Genomic DNA, 24,887 nt, shown 5'->3' with positions numbered 1-24,887 from the left:
TGGCTACCATGAGAGATTCGTTCATGAGGCTATCCACATATACAAGCACAGAGACAATTTCAACCGAGAAGATGGATTCTGGCTTAGCAATCATTGGAAGGATTTGATAAACCATTTCAGGTCTTAATTGATTGATCATTGTTATAATTCAGTAGGCTCACATGACATTGACTTTTCCAAGACAGAGGTTCTTTGTAAGCCATCTGGCTACCATGAGAGATTCGTTCATGAGGCTATCCACATATACAAGCACAGAGACAATTTCAACCGAGAAGATGGATTCTGGCTTAGCAATCATTGGAAGGATTTGATAAACCATTTCAGGTCTTAATTGATTGAGCATTGTTATAATTCAGTAGGCTCACATGACATTGACTTCTCCAAGACAGAGGTTCTTTGTAAGCCATCTGGCTACCATGAGAGATTCGTTCATGAGGCTATCCACCCTATACAAGCACAGAGACAATTTCAACCGAGAAGATGGATTCTGGTTTAGCAATCATTGGAAGGATTTGATAAACCATTTCAGGTCTTAATTGATTGATCATTGTTATAATTCAGTAGGCTCACATGACATTGACTTCTCCAAGACAGAGGTTCTTTGTAAGCCATCTGGCTACCATGAGAGATTCGTTCATGAGGCTATCCACCATATACAAACACGGAGACAATTTCAACCGAGAAGATGGATTCTGGGCTCAGCAATCATTGGAAGGATTTGATAAACCATTTCAGGTCTTAATTGATTGATCATTGTTATAATTCAGTAGGCTCACATGACATTGACTTCTCCTAGACAGAGGTTCTTTGTAAGCCATCTGGCTACCATGAGAGATTCGTTCATGAGGCTATCCACCATATACAAACACGGAGACAATTTCAACCGAGAAGATGGATTCTGGGCTCAGCAATCGTTGGAAGGATTTGATAAACCATTTCAGGTCTTAATTGATTGATCATTGTTATAATTCAGTAGGCTCACATGACATTGACTTCTCCAAGACAGAGGTTCTTTGTAAGCCATCTGGCTACCATGAGAGATTCGTTCATGAGGCTATCCACCATATACAAACACAGAGACAATTTCAACCGAGAAGATGGATTCTGGCTTAGCAATCGTTGGAAGGATTTGATAAACCATTTCAGGTCTTAATTGATTGATCATTGTTATAATTCAGTAGGCTCACATGACATTGACTTCTCCAAGACAGAGGTTCTTTGTAAACCATCTGGCTACCACGAGAGATTCGTTCACGAGGCTATCCACCATATACAAACACAGAGACAATTTCAACCGAGAAGATGGATTCTGGCTTAGCAATCGTTGGAAGGATTTGATAAACCATTTCAGGTCTTAATTGATTGATCATTGTTATAATTCAGTAGGTTCACATGACATTGACTTCTCCAAGACAGAGGTTCTTTGTAAGCCATCTGGCTACCATGAGAGATTCGTTCATGAGGCTATCCACCATATACAAACACAGAGACAATTTCAACCGAGAAGATGGATTCTGGCTTAGCAATCATTGGAAGGATTTGATCAACAATTTCAGGTCTTAATTGATTGTTCACGCTTACGGTGGCTTTCAGACAGCATACATTAAATTTTCGTCTCCCCCCTCCTCTTTTCAGAACATAGATGGACTAGTCCTTCTAAATAAATTGCCAAATCACTGTGCGTGGCGCTGACGGTTTTTTAAATAAATAAATGCACCGTTTTAAAAATAAATAAATTAATGCAAACCGACACACCTGATGACGACCGTTTGTGTTATGGTCGAAACGTCGTGAGATTTTTTATTGTTTTACATATATTTTATTATTTTATTGTTTCCCTTTCAACGTGACTTTACCGAAAGCGCTAAGAATATAATAATATATTTCTATCTACGTTGCTTTACGTTGATAGAAAAATATTATTTTGTAATAATAGATAGAAAAATATTGTTTTCTAGAAAAATATTATTTGGTAATAATATTATTTTCTAGCTACGTGGTGACTTTACCGAAAGAACCAAGAATATGAATCCCTGCAGTCACGAAAGCTTTAAATCGAAATTCTTTACTCTTTGTTGACAACAGCGTGGTGACGTCACTCCGCTGCACGTTTCAATCCTCTCGCGTGACGCCACGACGCACGAACAACGTGGTGACGTCACCCGGGTACGTAAGCCCATTTCCAATACCCGTTATCTTTGCTCGACGTCACGCCACTCGCGGGTTAACGTAATGACGTCGCCCGGCTACGTAGGGCAGATACTCCAACACGATCATCTCGCATGACGTCACGACGCACCAACATCGTGGTTGACGTCCCTCACGCCGATTCTTTGCGAGTGACGTCACGACGCACGGTCGCGACTCGTTGCGGGAAGGAGGACGTCACCACGCCCATTCCCGGTTACGTCGTGACGTACACGACCGCCGCCTCTGCGTAATGGCGTCACGACGCGTACAGTCAAAACAAACGAACGCGATGACGTCGATTCGCGCGTGAGGAGGTCGGATCCCCCCAAGCGCGGCTTTACGTCATGACGTCACCGGCCGAGGCAACGGCCAGTGACGTCACTCCGTCGCTACGTCGCGACGTCACCGCGCATTCATCGTTGATAAAACGCGGGAAAACGAAATAGTTTGTGGCGGGAAAGTCGCTTTCTCTGCTCGCCTGCTGAGGCGTAACTTTGAACGTCGCTTAAGTCAGAATTATAGATAAATTAACTGTTTGATTTAAATAGTGCGAGGTTTGTAAGGTTTAGACGGTTAACGAACCACTCAGAAAGGTAAGCCCTTTAAAAAAAATATGGCTTGGAATCAAATGGGTCCTAAATTTACCTCAGATTTGTAACGTGCTGATGATGTTGCTACTGCTGCTGATGATAATGTTGCTACTGCTGATGATTCTGTTAATGCTGATGATGTTGCTGCTGCTGATGATTCTATTAATGCTGATGATGTTGCTACTGCTGCTGATGATGTTGCTACTGCTGCTGATGATGTTGCTACTGCTGCAGATGATGTTGCTGCTGATGATGATGTTGCTGATGATGTTGCTACTGCTGCTGATGATGATGTTGCTGATGATGATTATGATGTTGCTACTGCTGATGATGATGATGTTGCTGCTGATGTTGCTGCTGATGATGATGTTGCTGCTGATGTTGCTACTGCTGCTGTTGCTACTGCTGCTGCTGATGATGTTCCTACTGCTGCTGATGCTACTGCTGATGATGTTGTTGCTGCTGATGTTGCTACTGCTGCTGATGATGTTGCTGCTGATGATGATGTTGCTACTGCTGCTGATGATGTTGCTACTGCTGCTGATGCTACTGCTGCTGATGATGCTACTGCTGCTGATGATTATGATGTTGCTACTGCTGCTGATGATGATGTTGCTACTGCTGCTGATGATGATGTTGCTGCTGCTGATGATGCTACTGCTGCTGATGATTATGATGTTGCTGCTGCTGATGATATTGCTACTGCTGATGATGATGTTGCTACTGCTGCTGATGATGCTACTGCTGCTGCTGATGATGTTGCTGCTGATGATGTTGCTACTGCTGTTGCTGCTGATGATGTTGCTACTGCTGCCGATGATGACACTACTACTGATGATGATGCTACTGCTGATGATGGTGCTACTGATGATGATACTACTACTAGTGATACTACTACTACTGATGATGATACCACTAGTGATACTACTACTAGTGATACTACTGATGATGATACTACTAGTGATACTACTACTGATGGTGATACTACTACTAGTGATACTACTACTACTAGTGGTACTACCACTGATGATGATACTACTAGTAGTGATACTACTACTAGTGATGCTACTACTACTGATGATGATACTACTACTGATGATGATGATACTACTACTGATGATTAACTAGTGATACTACTACTAGTGATGATGATGATACTACTAGTGATACTACTACTGATGATACTACTACTAGTGATACTACTACTGATGATACTACTACTAGTGATACTACTACTAGTGATGATGATACTACTACTAGTGATACTACTACTGATGATACTACTACTAGTGATGCTACTACTAGTGATGCTACTACTAGTGATGCTACTACTACTAGTGATGATACTATTACTAGTGATACTACTACTAGTGATACTACTATTACTAGTGATACTACTACTAGTGATACTACTACTGATGATACTACTACTAGTGATACTACTACTAGTGATACTACTACTAGTGATACTACTACTAGTGATACTGCTACTAGTGATACTACTACTAGTGATACTACTACTAGTGATACTACTACTGATGATACTACTACTAGTGATACTACTGATACTACTACTAGTTATACTACTACTAGTGATACTACTACTAGTGATACTACTAGTGATACTACTACTAGTGATACTACTACTAGTGATACTACTACTAGTGATACTACTAGTGATACTACTACTAGTGATACTACTACTAGTGATACTACTACTAGTGATACTACTACTAGTGATACTACTACTACTAGTGATACTACTACTACTGATACTACTACTACTAGTGATACTAGTGATACTACTACTAGTGATACTACTACTACTGATACTACTACTAGTGATACTACTACTAGTGATACTACTACTACTAGTGATACTACTACTAGTGATACTACTACTACTAGTGATACTATTACTAGTGATACTACTACTAGTGATACTACTACTAGTGATACTACTAGTGATACTACTACTAGTGATACTACTACTAGTGATACTACTACTACTAGTGATACTATTACTAGTGATACTACTACTGATACTACTACTGATACTACTACTAGTGATACTACTACTACTAGTGATACTACTACTACTAGTGATACTACTACTACTAGTGATCCTACTACTACTAGTGATACTACTACTAGTGATACTACTAGTGATACTACTACTAGTGATGATACTACTACTAGTGATACTACTACTAGTGATACTACTACTAGTGATACTACTACTACTAGTGATACTACTACTAGTGATACTACTACTAGTGATACTACTACTAGTGATGCTACTACTACTAGTGATACTACTACTACTAGTGATACTACTACTAGTGATGATACTACTAGTGATACTACTACTAGTGATACTACTACTACTAGTGATACTACTACTACTAGTGATACTACTACTAGTGATACTACTACTAGTGATACTACTACTAGTGATGATACTACTACTAGTGATGATACTACTACTAGTGATACTACTACTACTAGTGATACTACTACTAGTGATACTACTACTAGTGATGATACTACTACTAGTGATACTACTGATACTACTACTACTAGTGATACTACTACTAGTGATACTACTACTAGTGATACTACTACTAGTGATACTACTACTAGTGATACTACTAGTAGTGATACTACTACTACTAGTGATACTACTACTAGTGATACTACTACTGATACTACTACTAGTAGTGATACTACTACTAGTGATACCACTGATACTACTACTACTAGTGATACTACTACTAGTGATACTACTACTACTAGTGATACTACTACTAGTGATACTACTACTAGTGATACTACTACTACTAGTGATACTACTACTACTAGTGATACTACTACTAGTGATACTAGTGATACTACTACTAGTGATACTACTACTTCTAGTGATACTACTACTAGTGATACTACTACTTCTAGTGATACTACTACTAGTGATACTACTGATACTACTACTAGTGATACTACTACTAGTGCTACTACTACTAGTGCTACTACTACTACTACTAGTGATACTACTACTAGTGATACTACTACTACTAGTGATACTACTACTAGTGATACTACTAGTGATGCTACTACTACTAGTGATACTACTACTAGTGATACTACTACTAGTGATACTACTACTACTAGTGATGCTACTACTACTAGTGATACTACTACTAGTGATACTACTACTAGTGATACTACTACTAGTGATACTACTACTACTAGTGATACTACTACTAGTGATACTACTACTACTAGTGATACTACTACTAGTGATACTACTACTAGTGATACTACTAGTGATACTACTGATACTACTACTACTAGTGATGCTACTACTACTAGTGATGATACTACTACTAGTGATACTACTAGTGATACTACTACTAGTGATACTACTACTAGTGATACTACTACTAGTGATACTACTACTAGTGATACTACTACTACTAGTGATACTACTACTAGTGATACTACTACTAGTGATACTACTACTAGTGATACTACTACTAGTGATACTACTAGTGATACTACTGATACTACTACTACTAGTGATGCTACTACTACTAGTGATGATACTACTACTAGTGATACTACTAGTGATACTACTACTAGTGATACTACTACTAGTGATACTACTACTAGTGATACTACTACTAGTGATACTACTACTACTAGTGATACTACTACTAGTGATACTACTACTAGTGATACTACTACTAGTGATACTACTACTTCTAGTGATACTACTGATACTACTACTACTAGTGATACTACTACTAGTGATACTACTACTACTAGTGATACTACTACTACTAGTGATACTACTACTACTAGTGATACTACTACTAGTGATACTACTACTAGTGATACTACTACTAGTGATACTACTACTACTAGTGATACTACTACTACTAGTGATACTACTAGTGATACTACTGATACTACTACTACTAGTGATGCTACTACTACTAGTGATACTACTACTACTAGTGATACTACTAGTGATACTACTACTAGTGATACTACTACTAGTGATACTACTACTAGTGATACTACTACTACTAGTGATACTACTACTACTAGTGATACTACTACTAGTGATACTACTACTAGTGATACTACTACTAGTGATACTACTACTACTAGTGATACTACTAGTGATACTACTGATACTACTACTACTAGTGATACTACTACTAGTGATACTACTACTAGTGATACTACTACTACTAGTGATACTACTAGTGATACTACTACTAGTGATACTACTACTACTAGTGATACTACTACTACTAGTGATACTACTAGTGATACTACTGATACTACTACTACTAGTGATACTACTACTAGTGATACTACTACTAGTGATACTACTACTACTAGTGATACTACTAGTGATACTACTACTAGTGATACTACTACTACTAGTGATACTACTACTACTACTGATACTACTACTACTAGTGATACTACTAGTGATACTACTGATACTACTACTACTAGTGATACTACTACTAGTGATACTACTACTAGTGATACTACTACTAGTGATACTACTACTACTAGTGATACTACTACTACTAGTGATACTACTAGTGATACTACTACTACTAGTGATACTATTAGTGATACTACTGATACTACTACTACTAGTGATGCTGTGGCTGTGCAGGATGAAGGTGGTGACGTCCGAGATCGCGTGGCACAACAAACAGCCGGTGTACAGCCTTGACTTCCAACCCCGTGGTGGTGGTGGTGGAGGTGGTGGTGGTGGAGGGATACAGAGGTTGGCTACAGCGGGGGTGGACACTGCCGTGAGGGTGAGTCACCCACTGAGTCGCCCACTCACCCACTGAGTCACCCACTGAGTCACCCACTGAGTCACCCACTCACCCACTGAGTCACCCATTGAGTCGCCCACTCACCCACTGAGTCACCCACTGAGTCACCCACTCACCCACTGAGTCACCCACTGAGTCACCCACTCACCCTCTGAGTCACCCACTGAGTCACCCATTGAGTCGCCCACTCACCCACTGAGTCACCCACTGAGTCACCCACTGAGTCACCCACTGAGTCACCCACTGAGTCACCCACTGAGTCACCCACTGAGTCACCCACTGAGTCACTGACCCACTGAGTCACCCACTGAGTCACCCACTGAGTCACCCACTGAGTCACTCACCCACTGAGTCACTCACCCACTGAGTCACCCACTGAGTCACTCACCCCCTGAGTCACCCACTGAGTCGCCCACTGAGTCGCCCACTCACCCACTGAGTCGCCCACTCACCTACTGAGGCACCCACTGAGTCACTAACCCACTGAGTCACTCACCCACTCAGTCACCCACTCACCCACTGAGTCGCTCACCCACTGAGTCACCCACTGAGTCACTCACTCACCCACTGAGTCGCCCACTGAGTCACCCACTCACCTACTAAGTCACCCACTGAGTCACTCACCCACTGAGTCACTCACCCACTGAGTCACTCACCCACTGAGTCACTGACCCACTGAGTCACCCACTGAGTCACTGAGTCACTCACCCACTGAGTCACCCACTGAGTCACTGAGTCACTCACCCACTGAGTCACCCACTGAATCACTCACTCGCCCACTGAGTCACCCACTGAGTCACTCACTGGCCCACTGAGTCACTCACTCACCCACTGAGCCAGCCACTGAGTCACTCACCCACTGAGTCAGCCACTCACCCACTGAGTCACCCACTCACCTACTGAGTCACTCACCCACTGAGTTACCCACTCACCCACTGAGTCACCCACTGAGTCACCCACTGAGTCACCCACTGAGTCACCCACTGAGTCACCCACTGAGTCACTCACTTACCCACTGAGCCAGCCACTGAGTCACTCACCCACTGAGTCACCCACTCACCCACTGAGTCACTCACCCACTGAGTCACTCACCCACTGAGCCAGCCACTGAGTCACTCACCCACTGAGTCACTCACTGAGTCACTCACTGAGTCACCCACTGAGTCACCCACTGAGCCACTCACTCACCCACTGAGTCACTCACCCACTGAGTCACCCACTGAGTCACTCACCCACTGAGTCACTCACTCACCCACTGAGTCACCCACTGAGTCACCCACTGAGTCACTCACTCACCCACTGAGTCACCCACTGAGTCACTCACCCACTGAGTCACCCACTGAGTCACTCACTCACCCACTGAGTCACCCACTGAGTCACCCACTGAGTCACCCACTGAGTCACTCACTGAGTCACTCGCCCACTGAGTCACTCACTGAGTCGCCCACTCACCCACTGAGTCACTCACCCACTGAGTCACCCACTGAGTCACTCACCCACTGAGTCACCCACTGAGCCACTCACTCACCCACTGAGCCAGCCACTGAGTCACCCACTCACCCACTGAGTCACCCACTGAGTCGCCCACTCACCCACTGAGTCACTCACTCACCCACTGAGTCACCCACTGAGTCACCCACTCACCCACTGAGTCACTCACTCACCCACTGAGTCACCCACTGAGCCAGCCACTGAGTCACTCACTCACCCACTGAGTCGCCCACTCACCCACTGAGTCACCCACTCGCCCATCAAGTCACCCACACAGTCAACCCGAGTCGCCCCCGGTGGCCGACCTGTTGTCCACCCTCCCTCCCCCGGTGTTACAGGTGTGGAAGGTGGAGAGGGGAAAGGACGACTCTCCCGTGGTGGACTTCTTGTCCACCCTGTCGAGGCACACGAAGGCCGTGAACGTCGTCCGGTTTTCACCCAGCGGAGAATTCCTGGCTTCTGGGGCTGATGGTGAGAGTCCACCACCACGTCCACCACCACGTCCACCGTCAACACCACCATCACCACCACCATGTCCACCGTCAACACCACCATCACCACCACCACGTCCACCTTCAACACCACGTCCACCGTCACCACGTCCACCACCACCACGTCCACCGTCAACACCACCATCACCACCACCATGTCCACCGTCAACACCACCATCACCACCACCACGTCCACCGTCAACACCACGTCCACCACCACCACGTCCACCGTCAACACCACCACCACGTCCACCACCACGTCCACCGTCAACACCACCATCACCACCACCATCACCACCACCACGTCCACCACCACCACGTCCACCGTCAACATCACCACCACCATGTCCACCACCACCACGTCCACCGTTAACACCACCATCACCACGTCCACCACCATCACCACGTCCACCACCACCACCACGTCCACCGTCAACACCACCATCACCACCACCACCACTACGTCCACCGTCACCACCACCACTACGTCCACCACCAACACCACGTCCACCACCACGTTCACCACGTCCACCGCACCACGTTCACCACGTCCACCGTCAACACCATCACCACCACGTCCACCGTCAACACCATCACGTCCACCGTCGACCACCACCATCACCACCACGTCCATCATCACCACCACGTCCACCATCACCACTACGTCCACCATCACGTCCATCACCTGTATCACGTCCACCACCACCATCACGGCCACCACCATCTCAACAACAAAAGTGTGTGTGATGGTGGACTCTGTGTGTGATGGTGGACTCTGTGTGTGTGTGATGGTGGACTCTGTGTGCGTGTGATGGTGGACTCTGTGTGTGTGATGCTGGACTCTGTGTGTGTGATGGTGGACTCTGTGTGTGTGTGATGGTGGACTCTGTGTGATGGTGGACTCTGTGTGTGATGGTGGACTCTGTGTGTGTGTGATGGTGGACTCTGTGTGTGATGGTGGACTCTGTGTGTGATGCTGGACTGTGTGTGTGATGGTGGACTCTGTGTGTGTGATGGTGGACTCTGTGTGTGATGGTGGACTCTGTGTGTGTGATGGTGGACTCTGTGTGTGTGTGATGGTGGACTCTGTGTGTGTGATGCTGGACTGTGTGTGTGATGGTGGACTCTGTGTGTGTGATGGTGGACTCTGTGTGTGTGATGGTGGACTCCTCTGTGTGTGTGATGGTGGACTCTGTGTGTGTGATGGTGGACTCTGTGTGTGTGATGGTGGACTCTGTGTGTGTGATGGTGGACTCTGTGTGTGTGATGGTGGACTCTGTGTGTGTGATGGTGGACTGTGTGTGTGTGATGGTGGACTCTGTGTGTGTGATGGTGGACTCTGTGTGTGTGATGGTGGACTCTGTGTGTGTGATGGTGGACTCTGTGTGTGTGTGATGGTGGACTCTGTGTGTGTGATGGTGGACTTTGTGTGTGTGATGGTGGACTCTGTGTGTGTGATGGTGGACTCCTCTGTGTGTGTGATGGTGGACTCTGTGTGTGATGGTGGACCCTGTGTGTGTGATGGTGGACTCTGTGTGTGTGATGGTGGACTCTGTGTGTGTGTGATGGTGGACTCTGTTGTGTGTGATGGTGGACTCTGTGTGTGTGTGATGGTGGACTCTGTTGTGTGTGATGGTGGACTCTGTGTGTGTGTGATGGTGGACTCTGTGTGTGTGTGTGATGGTGGACTCTGTGTGTGTGATGGTGGACTCTGTGTGTGTGATGGTGGACTCTGTGTGTGTGATGGTGGACTCTGTGTGTGTGATGGTGGACTCTGTGTGTGTGTGATGGTGGACTCTGTGTGTGTGTGATGGTGGACTCTGTGTGTGTGTGTGATGGTGGACTCTGTGTGTGTGATGGTGGACTCTGTGTGTGTGATGGTGGACTCTGTGTGTGTGTGTGATGGTGGACTCTGTGTGTGTGTGATGGTGGACTCTGTGTGTGATGGTGGACTCTGTGTGTGTGTGATGGTGGACTCTGTGTGTGTGATGGTGGACTCTGTGTGTGTGTGATGGTGGACTCTGTGTGTGTGATGGTGGACTCTGTGTGTGTGTGTGATGCTGGACTCTGTGTGTGTGTGATGGTGGACTCTGTGTGTGTGTGATGGTGGACTCTGTGTGTGTGATGGTGGACTCTGTGTGTGTGTGATGGTGGACTCTGTGTGTGTGTGATGGTGGACTCTGTTGTGTGTGTGTGATGGTGGACTCTGTGTGTGTGTGATGGTGGACTCTGTGTGTGATGGTGGACTCTGTGTGTGTGATGGTGGACTCTGTGTGTGTGATGGTGGACTCTGTGTGTGTGATGGTGGACTCTGTGTGTGTGATGGTGGACTCTGTGTGTGTGATGGTGGACTCTGTGTGTGTGATGGTGGACTCTGTGTGTGTGATGGTGGATTCTGTGTGTGTGTGTGATGGTGGACTCTGTGTGTGTGATGGTGGACTCTGTGTGTGTGATGGTGGACTCTGTGTGTGTGTGTGATGGTGGACTCTGTGTGTGTGTGTGTGATGGTGGACTCTGTGTGTGATGGTGGACTCTGTGTGTGTGTGATGGTGGACTCTGTGTGTGTGTGATGGTGGACTCTGTGTGTGTGATGGTGGACTCTGTGTGTGTGATGGTGGACTCTGTGTGTGTGATGCTGGACTCTGTGTGTGTGTGTGATGGTGGACTCTGTGTGTGTGTGATGGTGGACTCTGTGTGTGTGTGATGGTGGACTCTGTGTGTGTGTGATGGTGGACTCTGTGTGTGTGTGATGGTGGACTCTGTGTGTGTGTGATGGTGGACTCTGTGTGTGTGTGGTGGTGGACTCTGTGTGTGTGTGATGGTGGACTCTGTGTGTGTGATGGTGGACTCTGTGTGTGATGGTGGACTCTGTGTGTGTGATGGTGGACTCTGTGTGTGTGATGGTGGACTCTGTGTGTGTGTGTGTGATGGTGGACTCTGTGTGTGTGTGTGTGATGGTGGACTCTGTGTGTGTGTGTGTGTGATGGTGGACTCTGTGTGTGTGTGATGGTGGACTCTGTGGTAGACTCTGCGGTGGTGGTGTGGAGGCTGAGCGAGGGGGTGGACTTTACGTCGCTGGAGGACGACGAGGGAACGGTCAACAAAGAGACGTGGACCGTGCACAAGACGCTGAGGTGGACAACTACAACCACCACAACAACTACAACAACAACCACCACAACAACTACAACCACCACAACAACCACAACAACTACAACCACCACAACAACCACCACCATCAACAACCACCACAACAACTACAACCACCACAACAACCACAACAACTACAACCACCACAACAACCACCACCATCAACAACCACCACAACAACTACAACCACCACAACAACCACAACAACTACAACCACCACCACAACAACCACTACAACCACCACAACAACCACAACTACAACCACCACAACTACAACAACCACCATCAACAACTACAACCACCACCATCAACAACTACTACAACCACCACAACTACTACAACCACCACAACAACAACTACAACCACAACAACTACAACCACCACAACAGCAACCACCACAACTACAGCAACCACCACGACAACAACAACCACCACGACAACAACAACCATCAACCACCACCATCAACCACCATCAACAACCACCACAACAACAACTACAACCACCACAACTACAGCAACCACCACAACTACAACCACCACAACTACAATCACCACCACAACAGCAACTACAACCACCACAACTACAGCAACCACCACAATCAACAGCAACTACAACCACCACAACAGCAACTACAACCACCACAACAACAACTACAACCACAACTACAACCACCACCATCAACAACTACAACAACAGCAACCACCACAACCGCAACTACAACCACCACAACAACAGCAACCACCACTACAACTACCACAACTACAACCACCACAACAGCAACCACCACAACAACTGCAACCACCACAACAGCAACCACCACAACAACAACCACCATCAACAACCACCACAACAACAGCAACTACAACCACCACAACTACAACCACAACAACTACAACCACCACAACAACTACAACCACCACAACAGCAACTACAACCACCACAACAGCAACCACCACAACAACTGCAACCACCACAACAGCAACCACCACAACAACAACCACCATCAACAACCACCACAACAACAGCAACTACAACCACCACAACTACAACCACAACAACTGCAACCACCACAACAACAGCAACCACCACAACAACAGCAACTACAACCATCACAACAGCAACCACCACAACAACAGCAACTACAACCACCACAACTACAACCACCACAGCAACTGCAACCACCACCACAATAGCAACCACCACAACAGCAACTACAACCACCACAACAACAGCAACTACAACCACCACAACAACAGCAACTACAACCACCACAACAACAGCAACTACAACCACCACAACTACAACCACCACAGCAACTGCAACCACCACCACAATAGCAACCACCACAACAGCAACTACAACCACCACAACAACAGCAACTACAACCACCACAACAACAGCAACTACAACTACCACAACAGCAACTACAACCACCACAACAGCAACTACAATCACCACAACAGCAACCACCACATCGATAACCACCACAACAACAGCAACTACAACCACCACAACAGCAGCAACTACAACCACCACAACAACAGCAACTACAACCACCACAACAGCAACTACAACCACCACAACAGCAACTACAACCACCACAACAGCAACTACAATCACCACAACAGCAACCACCACATCGATAGCCACCACAACAACAGCAACTACAACCACCACAACAGCAACTACAACTACCACAACAGCAACCACCACAACAACAGCAACCACAACAACAGCAACCACCACCACAACAGCAACCACCACAACTACAACGACGACGACCACAACAACCACCACAACTACAACCACCACATGATATTGATGTCTATGGTGGTTGTTGATGATGTTGATGTTGATGTCTATGGTGGTTGTTGATGATGTTGTTGTTGATGTCTAGGGGTCACCTGGAGGATGTGTACGACGTGACGTGGTGGTTGTTGATGTTGTTGACATGGTTGTTGTTGTTGATGTTGACATGGTTGATGTTGTTGTGGTTGTTGTTGATGTAGAGGTCACCTGGAGGATGTGTACGACGTGACGTGGTGGTTGTTGTTGATGTTGATGTTGTTGATGTTGTAGGGGTCACCTGGAGGATGTGTACGACGTGACGTGGTGGTTGTTGATGTTGTTATTGTTGTTGATGTTGTTATTGTTGTTGATGTTGTTGTTGTAGGGGTCACCTGGAGGATGTGTACGATGTGTCCTGGTGGTTGTTGTTGTTGATGTTGTTGTTGATGATGTTATTATTGTTGTTATTATTGTTGTTGATGTTGTTGTTGATGTTATTGTTGATGTTGTTGTTGTTGTAGGGGTCACCTGGAGATGTGTACGACGTGACGTGGTGGTTGTTGATGTTGTTGACATGGTTGTTGTTGTTGATGTCTAGAGGTCACCTGGAGGATGTGTACGACGTGACGTGGTGGTTGTTGTTGTTGTTGATGTTGTTGTTGATGATGTTGATGTTGTTGTAGGGGTCACCTGGAGGATGTGTACTACGTGACGTGGTGGTTGTTGTTGTTGTTGATGTTGTTATTGTTGTTAACATGGTTGTTGTTGTTGTTGTTGTAGGGGTCACCTGGAGGATGTGTACGACGTGTCGTGGTGGTTGTTGATGTTGTTGATGTTGTTGTTGTTGACATGGTTGTTGATGTTGTTGATGTTGTTGTTGATGTTGTTGTAGGGGTCACCTGCAGGATGTGTACGACGTGACGTGGTGGTTGTTGTTGATGATGTTGTTGTTGATGTTGATGTTGTTGATGTTGTTGTTGTTGTTGACATGGTTGTTGATGTTGTTGTAGGGGTCACCTGGAGGATGTGTACGACGTGTCCTGGTGGTTGTTGTTGATGTTGATGTTGTTGATGTTATTGTTGACATGGATGTTGTTGTTGTAGGGGTCACCTGGAGGATGTGTACTACGTGACGTGGTGGTGGTTGTTGATGTTGTTGATGTTATTGTTGTTGTTGTTGACATGGTTGTTGTTGTTGTAGGGGTCACCTGGAGGATGTGTACGACGTGTCCTGGACGTCCGACTCCGTGTCCCTCGTCTCCGGCTCGGTGGACAACTCAGCCATCGTGTGGGACGTCGGGAGAGGTGGGGGGAGTGGTGGGGGGAGTGGTGGGGGGGGTAGGGGTGGGGGGAGTGGTGGGGGGGGAGAGGTGGGCGGAGGAGCGCCGGGTGGCTAAAGCACAGCAGGTTGGCACAGTAGGGGGCACAGGTGGTGCATCAGCCAGTCATCTCAGTCAGTCATCTCAATCGGTTGACTCAGCCGGTCGACTCTACCGGTCGACTCAGCCGGTCGACTCTGCCGGTCGACTCAGTCGGTCGACTCAGCCAGTCGACTCAGCCGGTCGACTCAGCCGGTCGACTCAGCCGGTCGACTCAGCCGGTCGACTCAGTCGGTCGACCCGTGGCACCTGCTGGGTCTGCCCCGTGACCTCCTGCCAGCGGGCGTTCGACACTTCACGTGGCCTCAGGGTGCACCTAGCCTGGCACAAGCGTCGTGGTGACGTCGCCGCCACTTAGTAGCGAATGGCGGTTGTTGTGTGTGTGTGTGTATCTACCTGTGTGTGTGTATCTACCTGTGTGTGTGTATGTATCTACCTGTGTGTGTATGTATCTACCTGTGTGTGTATGTATCTACCTGTGTGTGTATGTAGCTACCTGTGTGTGTACGTACCTGTGTGTGTGTGTATCTACCTGTGTGTGTGTGTATCTACCTGTGTGTGTGTATCTACCTGTGTGTGTGTATCTACAGTACCTGTGTGTGTGTACGTACCTGTGTGTGTGTGTGTACGTACCTGTGTGTGTGTGTGTGTGTATCTTCCTGTGTGTGTGTATCTACCTGTGTGTGTGTACCTACCTGTGTGTGTGTGTATCTACAGTACCTGTGTGTGTGTACGTACCTGTGTGTGTGTATCTACCTGTGTGTGTATGTATCTACCTGTGTATGTACGTACCTGTGTGTGTGTGTGTACGTACCTGTGTGTGTACGTACGTGTGTGTGTGTGTACGTACCTGTGTGTGTACGTACCTGTGTGTATGTATGTATCTACCTGTGTATGTGTACGTACCTGTGTGTGTGTGTGTCTACCTGTGTGTGTGTACGTACCTGTGTGTGTGTGTGTACCTGTGTGTGTGTGTATCTACCTGTGTGTGTGTGTGTACCTGTGTGTGTGTGTATCTACCTGTGTGTGTGTGTGTCTACCTATGTGTGTGTGTATCTACCTGTGTGTGTGTGTGTATCTACCTGTGTGTGTGTGTGTCTACCTGTGTGTGTGTGTGTGTGTATCTACCTGTGTGTGTGTGTGTCTACCTGTGTGTGTGTGTATCTACCTGTGTGTGTGTACGTACCTGTGTGTGTACGTACCTGTGTGTGTGTGTGTCTACCTGTGTGTGTGTGTATCTACCTATGTTTGTGTATCTACCTGTGTGTGTGTGTATCTACCTGTGTGTGTGTGTACGTACCTGTGTGTGTGTCTACCTGTGTGTGTGTACGTACCTGTGTGTGTGTATTTACCTGTGTGTGTGTGTGTATCTACCTGTGTGTGTGTGTGTATCTACCTGTGTGTGTGTATCTACCTGTGTGTGTGTGTATCTACCTGTGTGTGTGTGTATGTATCTACCTGTGTGTGTGCATGTATCTACCTGTGTGTGTGTACGTACGTGTGTGTATGTGTATCTACCTGTGTGTGTGTACGTACGTGTGTGTGTATGTGTATCTACCTGTGTATGTGTATGTACCTGTGTGTGTATGTGTATGTACCTGTGTGTGTATGTGTATGTACCTGTGTGTGTATGTGTATGTACCTACCTGTGTGTGTGTATGTGTATGTACCTACCTGTGTGTGTGTATGTGTATGTATCTACCTGTGTGTGTGTATGTACCTACCTGTGTGTGTGTATGTGTATGTACCTGTGTGTGTGTATGTGTATGTACCTGTGTGTGTATGTGTATCTACCTGTGTGTGTGTATCTACCTGTGTGTGTGTATCTACCTGTGTGTGTATGTGTATGTACCTGTGTGTATGTGTATCTACCTGTGTGTGTGTATGTGTATCTACCTGTGTGTGTGTGTGTGTACCTGTGTGTGTGTGTGTGTGTATCTACCTGTGTGTGTGTATCTACCTGTGTGTGTGTATCTACCTGTGTGTGTGTATCTACTTGTGTGTGTGTATGTGTATGTGTATCTACCTGTGTGTGTGTATGTGTATCTACCTGTGTGTGTGTATGTGTATCTACCTGTGTGTGTGTATGTGTATCTACCTGTGTATGTGTATGTGTATCTACCTGTGTATGTGTATCTACCTGTGTGTGTGTATGTGTATCTACCTGTGTATGTGTATCTACCTGTGTGTGTGTATGTGTATCTACCTGTGTATGTGTATCTACCTGTGTGTGTGTATGTATCTACCTGTGTGTGTGCATGTATCTACCTGTGTGTGTGTACGTACGTGTGTGTGTATGTGTATCTACCTGTGTGTGTGTATGTGTATGTACCTGTGTGTGTATGTACCTGTGTGTGTATGTGTATGTACCTGTGTGTGTATGTGTATGTACCTGTGTGTGTGTGTATGTACCTGTGTGTGTGTGTATCTACCTGTGTGTGTGTATGTGTATGTACCTGTGTGTGTATGTACCTGTGTGTGTATGTGTATGTACCTGTGTGTGTATGTGTATGTACCTGTGTGTGTGTGTATGTACCTGTGTGTGTGTGTATCTACCTGTGTGTGTGTATGTGTATGTACCTGTGTGTGTATGTACCTGTGTGTGTATGTGTATGTACCTGTGTGTGTATGTGTATGTACCTGTGTGTGTGTGTATGTACCTGTGTGTGTGTGTATCTACCTGTGTGTGTGTATGTGTATGTACCTGTGTGTATGTGTATCTACCTGTGTGTGTATGTGTATCTACCTGTGTGTGTATGTGTATCTACCTGTGTGTGTGTGTGTGTGTATCTACCTGTGTGTGTGTGTACCTGTGTGTGTGTGTGTGTGTGTATCTACCTGTGTGTGTGTATCTACCTGTGTGTGTGTATCTACCTGTGTGTGTGTATCTACCTGTGTGTGTGTATCTACCTGTGTGTGTGTATCTACCTGTGTGTGTATGTGTATGTACCTGTGTGTATGTGTATCTACCTGTGTGTGTGTATGTGTATCTACCTGTGTGTGTGTGTGTGTACCTGTGTGTGTGTGTGTGTGTATCTACCTGTGTGTGTGTATCTACCTGTGTGTGTGTATCTACCTGTGTGTGTGTATCTACTTGTGTGTGTGTATGTGTATGTGTATCTACCTGTGTGTGTGTATGTGTATCTACCTGTGTGTGTGTATGTGTATCTACCTGTGTGTGTGTATGTGTATCTACCTGTGTATGTGTATGTGTATCTACCTGTGTATGTGTATCTACCTGTGTGTGTGTATGTGTATCTACCTGTGTATGTGTATCTACCTGTGTGTGTGTATGTGTATCTACCTGTGTATGTGTATCTACCTGTGTGTGTGTATGTATCTACCTGTGTGTGTGCATGTATCTACCTGTGTGTGTGTACGTACGTGTGTGTGTATGTGTATCTACCTGTGTGTGTGTATGTGTATGTACCTGTGTGTGTATGTACCTGTGTGTGTATGTGTATGTACCTGTGTGTGTATGTGTATGTACCTGTGTGTGTGTGTATGTACCTGTGTGTGTGTGTATCTACCTGTGTGTGTGTATGTGTATGTACCTGTGTGTGTATGTACCTGTGTGTGTATGTGTATGTACCTGTGTGTGTATGTGTATGTACCTGTGTGTGTGTGTATGTACCTGTGTGTGTGTGTATCTACCTGTGTGTGTGTATGTGTATGTACCTGTGTGTGTATGTACCTGTGTGTGTATGTGTATGTACCTGTGTGTGTATGTGTATGTACCTGTGTGTGTGTGTATGTACCTGTGTGTGTGTGTATCTACCTGTGTGTGTGTATGTGTATGTACCTGTGTGTATGTGTATCTACCTGTGTGTGTATGTGTATCTACCTGTGTGTGTATGTGTATCTACCTGTGTGTGTGTGTGTATCTACCTGTGTGTGTGTGTACCTGTGTGTGTGTGTGTGTGTGTATCTACCTGTGTGTGTGTATCTACCTGTGTGTGTGTATCTACCTGTGTGTGTGTATCTACCTGTGTGTGTGTATGTGTATCTACCTGTGTATGTGTATCTACCTGTGTGTGTGTATGTGTATCTACCTGTGTGTATCTACCTGTGTGTGTGTATCTACCTGTGTGTGTGTATCTACCTGTGTGTGTGTATCTACCTGTGTGTGTGTGTATCTACCTGTGTGTGTGTGTATCTACCTGTGTGTGTGTGTATCTACCTGTGTGTGTGTATCTACCTGTGTGTATCTACCTGTGTGTGTGTATCTACCTGTGTGTGTATCTACCTGTGTATGTATCTACCTGTGTGTGTATCTACCTGTGTGTGTGTGTCTACCTGTGTGTGTATGTATCTACCTGTGTGTGTATCTATCTACCTGTGTGTGTATCTACAGTACCTGTGTGTATCTACCTGTGTGTGTGTATCTACCTGTGTGTGTGTGTACCTGTGTGTGTGTGTGTGTATCTACCTGTGTGTGTGTATCTACCTGTGTGTGTGTATCTACCTGTGTGTGTGTAGGCCACAAGCTGTACATGTTTACAGAGCACAAGAGCTACGTGCAGGGTGTGGCCTGGGACCCACTGGGACTCTACATAGCGACTCTCAGCTGTGATCGGTGACAGTGACATACACACAGAGATACACACACACACACAGTGACACACACACACAGTGACACACACACACAGTGACACACACACACAGTGACACACACAGTGACACACACAGTGACACACACAGTGACACACACACACACAGTGACACACACACACACAGTGACACACACACAGAGATACACACACACACAGTGACACACACACACAGTGACACACAGTGACACACACACACACAGTGACACACACAGTCACACACACAGTCACACACACAGTGACACACACACACAGTGACACACACACAGAGATATACACACACACACAGTGACACACACACACAGTGATACACACACAGTGACACACAGTGACACACACACAGAGATACACACACACACACAGTGACACACACACAGATACACACACACACACAGTGACACACACACAGAGATACACACACACACACAGTGACACACACACAGTGACACACACACAGTGACACACACACAGAGATACACACACACACACAGTGACACACACACAGTGACACACACACAGTGACACACACACACAGTGACACACACACAGAGATACACACACACAGTGACACACACACACACACAGAGACACACACAGTGACACACACACACACACTGTGACACACACACACACAGTGACACACACACACAGTGACACACACACAGTGACACACACACAGAGATACACACACACACACAGTGACACACACACAGTGACACACACAGATACACACACAGTGACACACACAGATACACACACACACACACAGTGACACACACACAGTGACACACACACAGAGATATACACACACACAGAGATATACACACACACAGAGATATACACACACACAGTGACACACACACACAGAGACACACACAGTGACACACGCAGTGACACACACACACACAGTGACACAAACACAGAGACACACAGTGACACACACAGTGACACACACAGTGACACACACACAGAGATACACACACACAGTGACACACACACACACAGAGACACACACAGTAAACACACAGTGACACACACACACACAGTGACACACACAGTCACACACACAGTCACACACACAGTCACACACACACAGTGATACACACACAGTGATACACACACAGTGACACACACACAGTGACACACACACACACAGTGACACACACAGTCACACACACACAGTCACACACACACAGTGACACACACAGTGACACACACAGTGACACACACAGTCACACACACATAGTGACACACACAGTGATACACACAGTGATACACACAGTGACACACACAGTGACACACACACAGTGACACACACAGTCACACACACACAGTCACACACACAGTGACACACACAGTCACACACACACAGTGACACGCACACAGTGACACGCACACACACGGTGACTCACACATACACACGGTGACACACACACAGTGACACACACACACAGTGACACACACACACAGTGACACACACACACAGTGACGCACACACACAGTGACGCACACACACAGTGATGCACACAGTGACGCACACACAGTGACACACACACAGTGACACACACAGTGACACACACACACACAGTGACACACACAGTGACACACACAGTGACACACACACAGTGACACACAGTGACACACACACACACAGTGACACACACACACACACACAGTGACACACACACACACAGTGACGCACACGCAGTGACGCACACACAGTGACACACACAGTTACACACACAGTGACACACACACACAGTGACACACACACAGTGACACACACACAGTGACACACACACACAGTGACACAACAACAACCGCCATTCGCCACTAAGTGGCGGTGACGTCACCACGACGCTTGTGCCAGGCTATGTGCACCGTGAGGCCACGTGAAGTGTCGAACGCCCGCTGGCAGGAGGTCACGGGGCAGACCCAGGTGCCACGGGTCGACTGACTGAGATGATTGAGATGACTGGCTGATGCACCACCTGTGCCCCCTACTGTGCCAACCTGCTGTGCTTTAGCCACCCGGCGCTCCGCTCGTTGTTCTGAGCGTCGCTCCTCCGCCCTCCGTTGTTGTTGGAGGGCGACTACCTCCAACTGCCCAGTAGCATCCTTCACGAGCATCCTCCACAGAGGCCGATCTTGACACCGCTGGTACCAGTCATTGGCAAGTCCACTCAGCTCCACGTCCTCCTGTACCACATCACTCCATCTCTTCTCTAGCCCGTGCCATCTGGCATCTGCAAGACCGCCCTTTCCTGAAACCGCATTGGGGCTCCGCAAGCCTCTCCTCAGCGTGCCTGGCAAGATGATGCTGAATAATCCTTGCCAGGACCTTTCCGGGCACACTGAGGAGTGAGATGCCCCTGTAGTTGTTACAGTCTGTGCGGTCCACCTTCTTAAAGAGGGGGACCCCACCAGGGCATCCTTCCAATCCTGCGGAACCCATCCAGTGGTCCAGACTGTTGTTATGATGTCATATAGGGCAGTCTGTGCACAAACGCCATCCTCCCTCAGCATTTCGCTTGGGAGATCATCTCTGCCTGGTGCCTTTCCTGGTCTCAGACTCTGGATCACCTTCAGTACTTCCTCAGCAGATGGCACCTCAGCCAGCCACTCACAGGGGGTGACTTCCAATATTTGAGGCACCGCAGCCTCAGCAGGGTTATCCTCACTTTGTGCCACGATGTTTTCCAGGCTGAGGGATCCCCCCTCTAACGGGACCTCACTGAAATGCTCAGCAAATCTGCAAACCTGTTCCTGGGGGTCGGCAGATTGGATCACCGTTCTTTCCCCTAATAATGGTAATAGGTGTGGCGCTGCAGGTTACTTTTTTGATAGAGTTAAATTGGGATTTGTGATCACGGGCCATTGAGGCAGACTCCATCTCCTCAGCAACCCGCGACCACCACCCATCCTTGCAGCGCCTCACGGCTCTCCGAACCTCCGAGCGAAGGCTGCGGTAAGCCTCCTCATTTTCTGACGTGGGATGCTGTAGCCGATGAGAGTGGGCCTGTCGCTTTTTCTCAACCATCCTGAACACCTCCTCTGTCAGCCAGGGTCTCTGGGGAGGTCTGGACCGCGTACCCACAGCAGCCATTGCAGCTGCATGAGTCACAGTCCTAAACCTCGCCCATTTACCCTCGACATCAGGAGGAGTGGGGGACGATGCTAACCCCAGCCGCAAGCGATGATGAAATTCTTGCTTGCAACTTTCATCAGCTAGCTGAGACCAGGCCACCTTAGTTTGGAATGGGGTCCTGGGTGTACACCCACCACCGGAGTGGAAGAATGGCAGGCGCATCTTACAGATGACTAGTCGATGGTCAGTGGGCAGATCAACTCCACGGTAGGTCCTGGTGTCAAGGACATGGGCCCGCATCCGCTGTTCCGTCACTATGTAGTCCAGCAGATGTTCTTGCTTGGACCCGGCATGCATCCATGATGTGTGGATGTGCCGATGCCGGAACACGTGTTGGTAATTACAAGCCCATGGGCTGCACAAAAATCTAGCAGCCTCCTACCGTTGTTATTGAGCTGATCTGGCCCATGCCTTCCAATCACTCCAGACCAGGTGCCAGCATCATGACCAACTCGGGCATTGAAGTCACCCAACAAGATGACTATCCCAAGGGGCCACTTTAGCCAGCACCTGTGACAGGAGGTCATAGAAGGCATCTGACTCATCGGCCTTGCCTGCATCCCTCCACGGATGTTCGTCTTCGGTGGGGGCATAAGTAACCACGACCGCCACTCCTCCCTCGCCTCCGGTTGATGGGAAGGTGAGCCCATAGTAGCCTGGGGCTTACAGCTTCCCACACCTCACCGCCACGCTCCCACGCCCCCTTCATTATTTTGTTCAGAAGAAGAGCCACACCCTGTTGTTTGGCAGTCTCCTGCCCTAAGTAGAGGACTGTCCACCCCTCATGGTGGCAGGAGCCAGAGCCGGTCCACCGGACCTCCCGAATGCCGCATAGATCCAGGCGGTACCGGTCCAGCTCCCGACAGAGGAGTGGGCAGCCTCTCCTCCGCAGTGAGCGTTCGAACATTCCACGTGGCCACACGTAGTGGCTTTTCGTTGTTTCTGGAGGAGCCCCGCGGGTAGAGATTCAATCTCCTGGCTCCGCCAAATGGGGTTTGGCCAGGAGACGTCATAGACGCCCGTCCCCCCGGGGCCTCCGGCACAAGCTTATTAGTTAACATATTTCAGTCATGGTTTAGTGGTACATTTTTGAAGGTGGAGGGGTTATCAGCCCCTCGCACCCATCCAGAGCCCCCCGTTTAGCCACTGTGGTGGTCACAGACGCCATGAGGGGAGAGGGC

At 47.2% G+C, this 24,887-nt stretch overlaps 1 protein-coding gene across 1 annotated transcript in view; it reads left to right on the top strand.

Annotated features, from left to right (window-relative positions):
- Positions 1–2,590: 2,590 nt before the first annotated feature.
- The window catches only part of LOC142908138 (chromatin assembly factor 1 subunit B-like), a gene marked incomplete at its 3' end in the record, with an annotated part of 51,592 nt that continues 29,295 nt past the window's right edge, over positions 2,591–24,887 (top strand). The window contains exons 1-6 of the mRNA XM_076058403.1: positions 2,591–2,783; positions 7,480–7,627; positions 9,478–9,610; positions 12,656–12,764; positions 15,771–15,874; positions 20,428–20,524. Of these exons, the coding sequence (XP_075914518.1) occupies positions 7,481–7,627; positions 9,478–9,610; positions 12,656–12,764; positions 15,771–15,874; positions 20,428–20,524 (590 nt within the window). The remainder of the gene's footprint in view (positions 2,784–7,479; positions 7,628–9,477; positions 9,611–12,655; positions 12,765–15,770; positions 15,875–20,427; positions 20,525–24,887) is intronic.

The sequence above is a fragment of the Petromyzon marinus genome (assembly GCF_048934315.1).
Source record: "Petromyzon marinus isolate PM22_M1 ecotype Great Lakes invasive population chromosome 73 unlocalized genomic scaffold, UKy_Petmar_22M1.pri1.0 chr73_unloc.3, whole genome shotgun sequence".
In the NCBI taxonomy this organism is placed as follows: Eukaryota; Metazoa; Chordata; class Hyperoartia; order Petromyzontiformes; family Petromyzontidae; genus Petromyzon; species Petromyzon marinus.
This window is presented reverse-complemented; position numbering and strand designations above follow the sequence as displayed.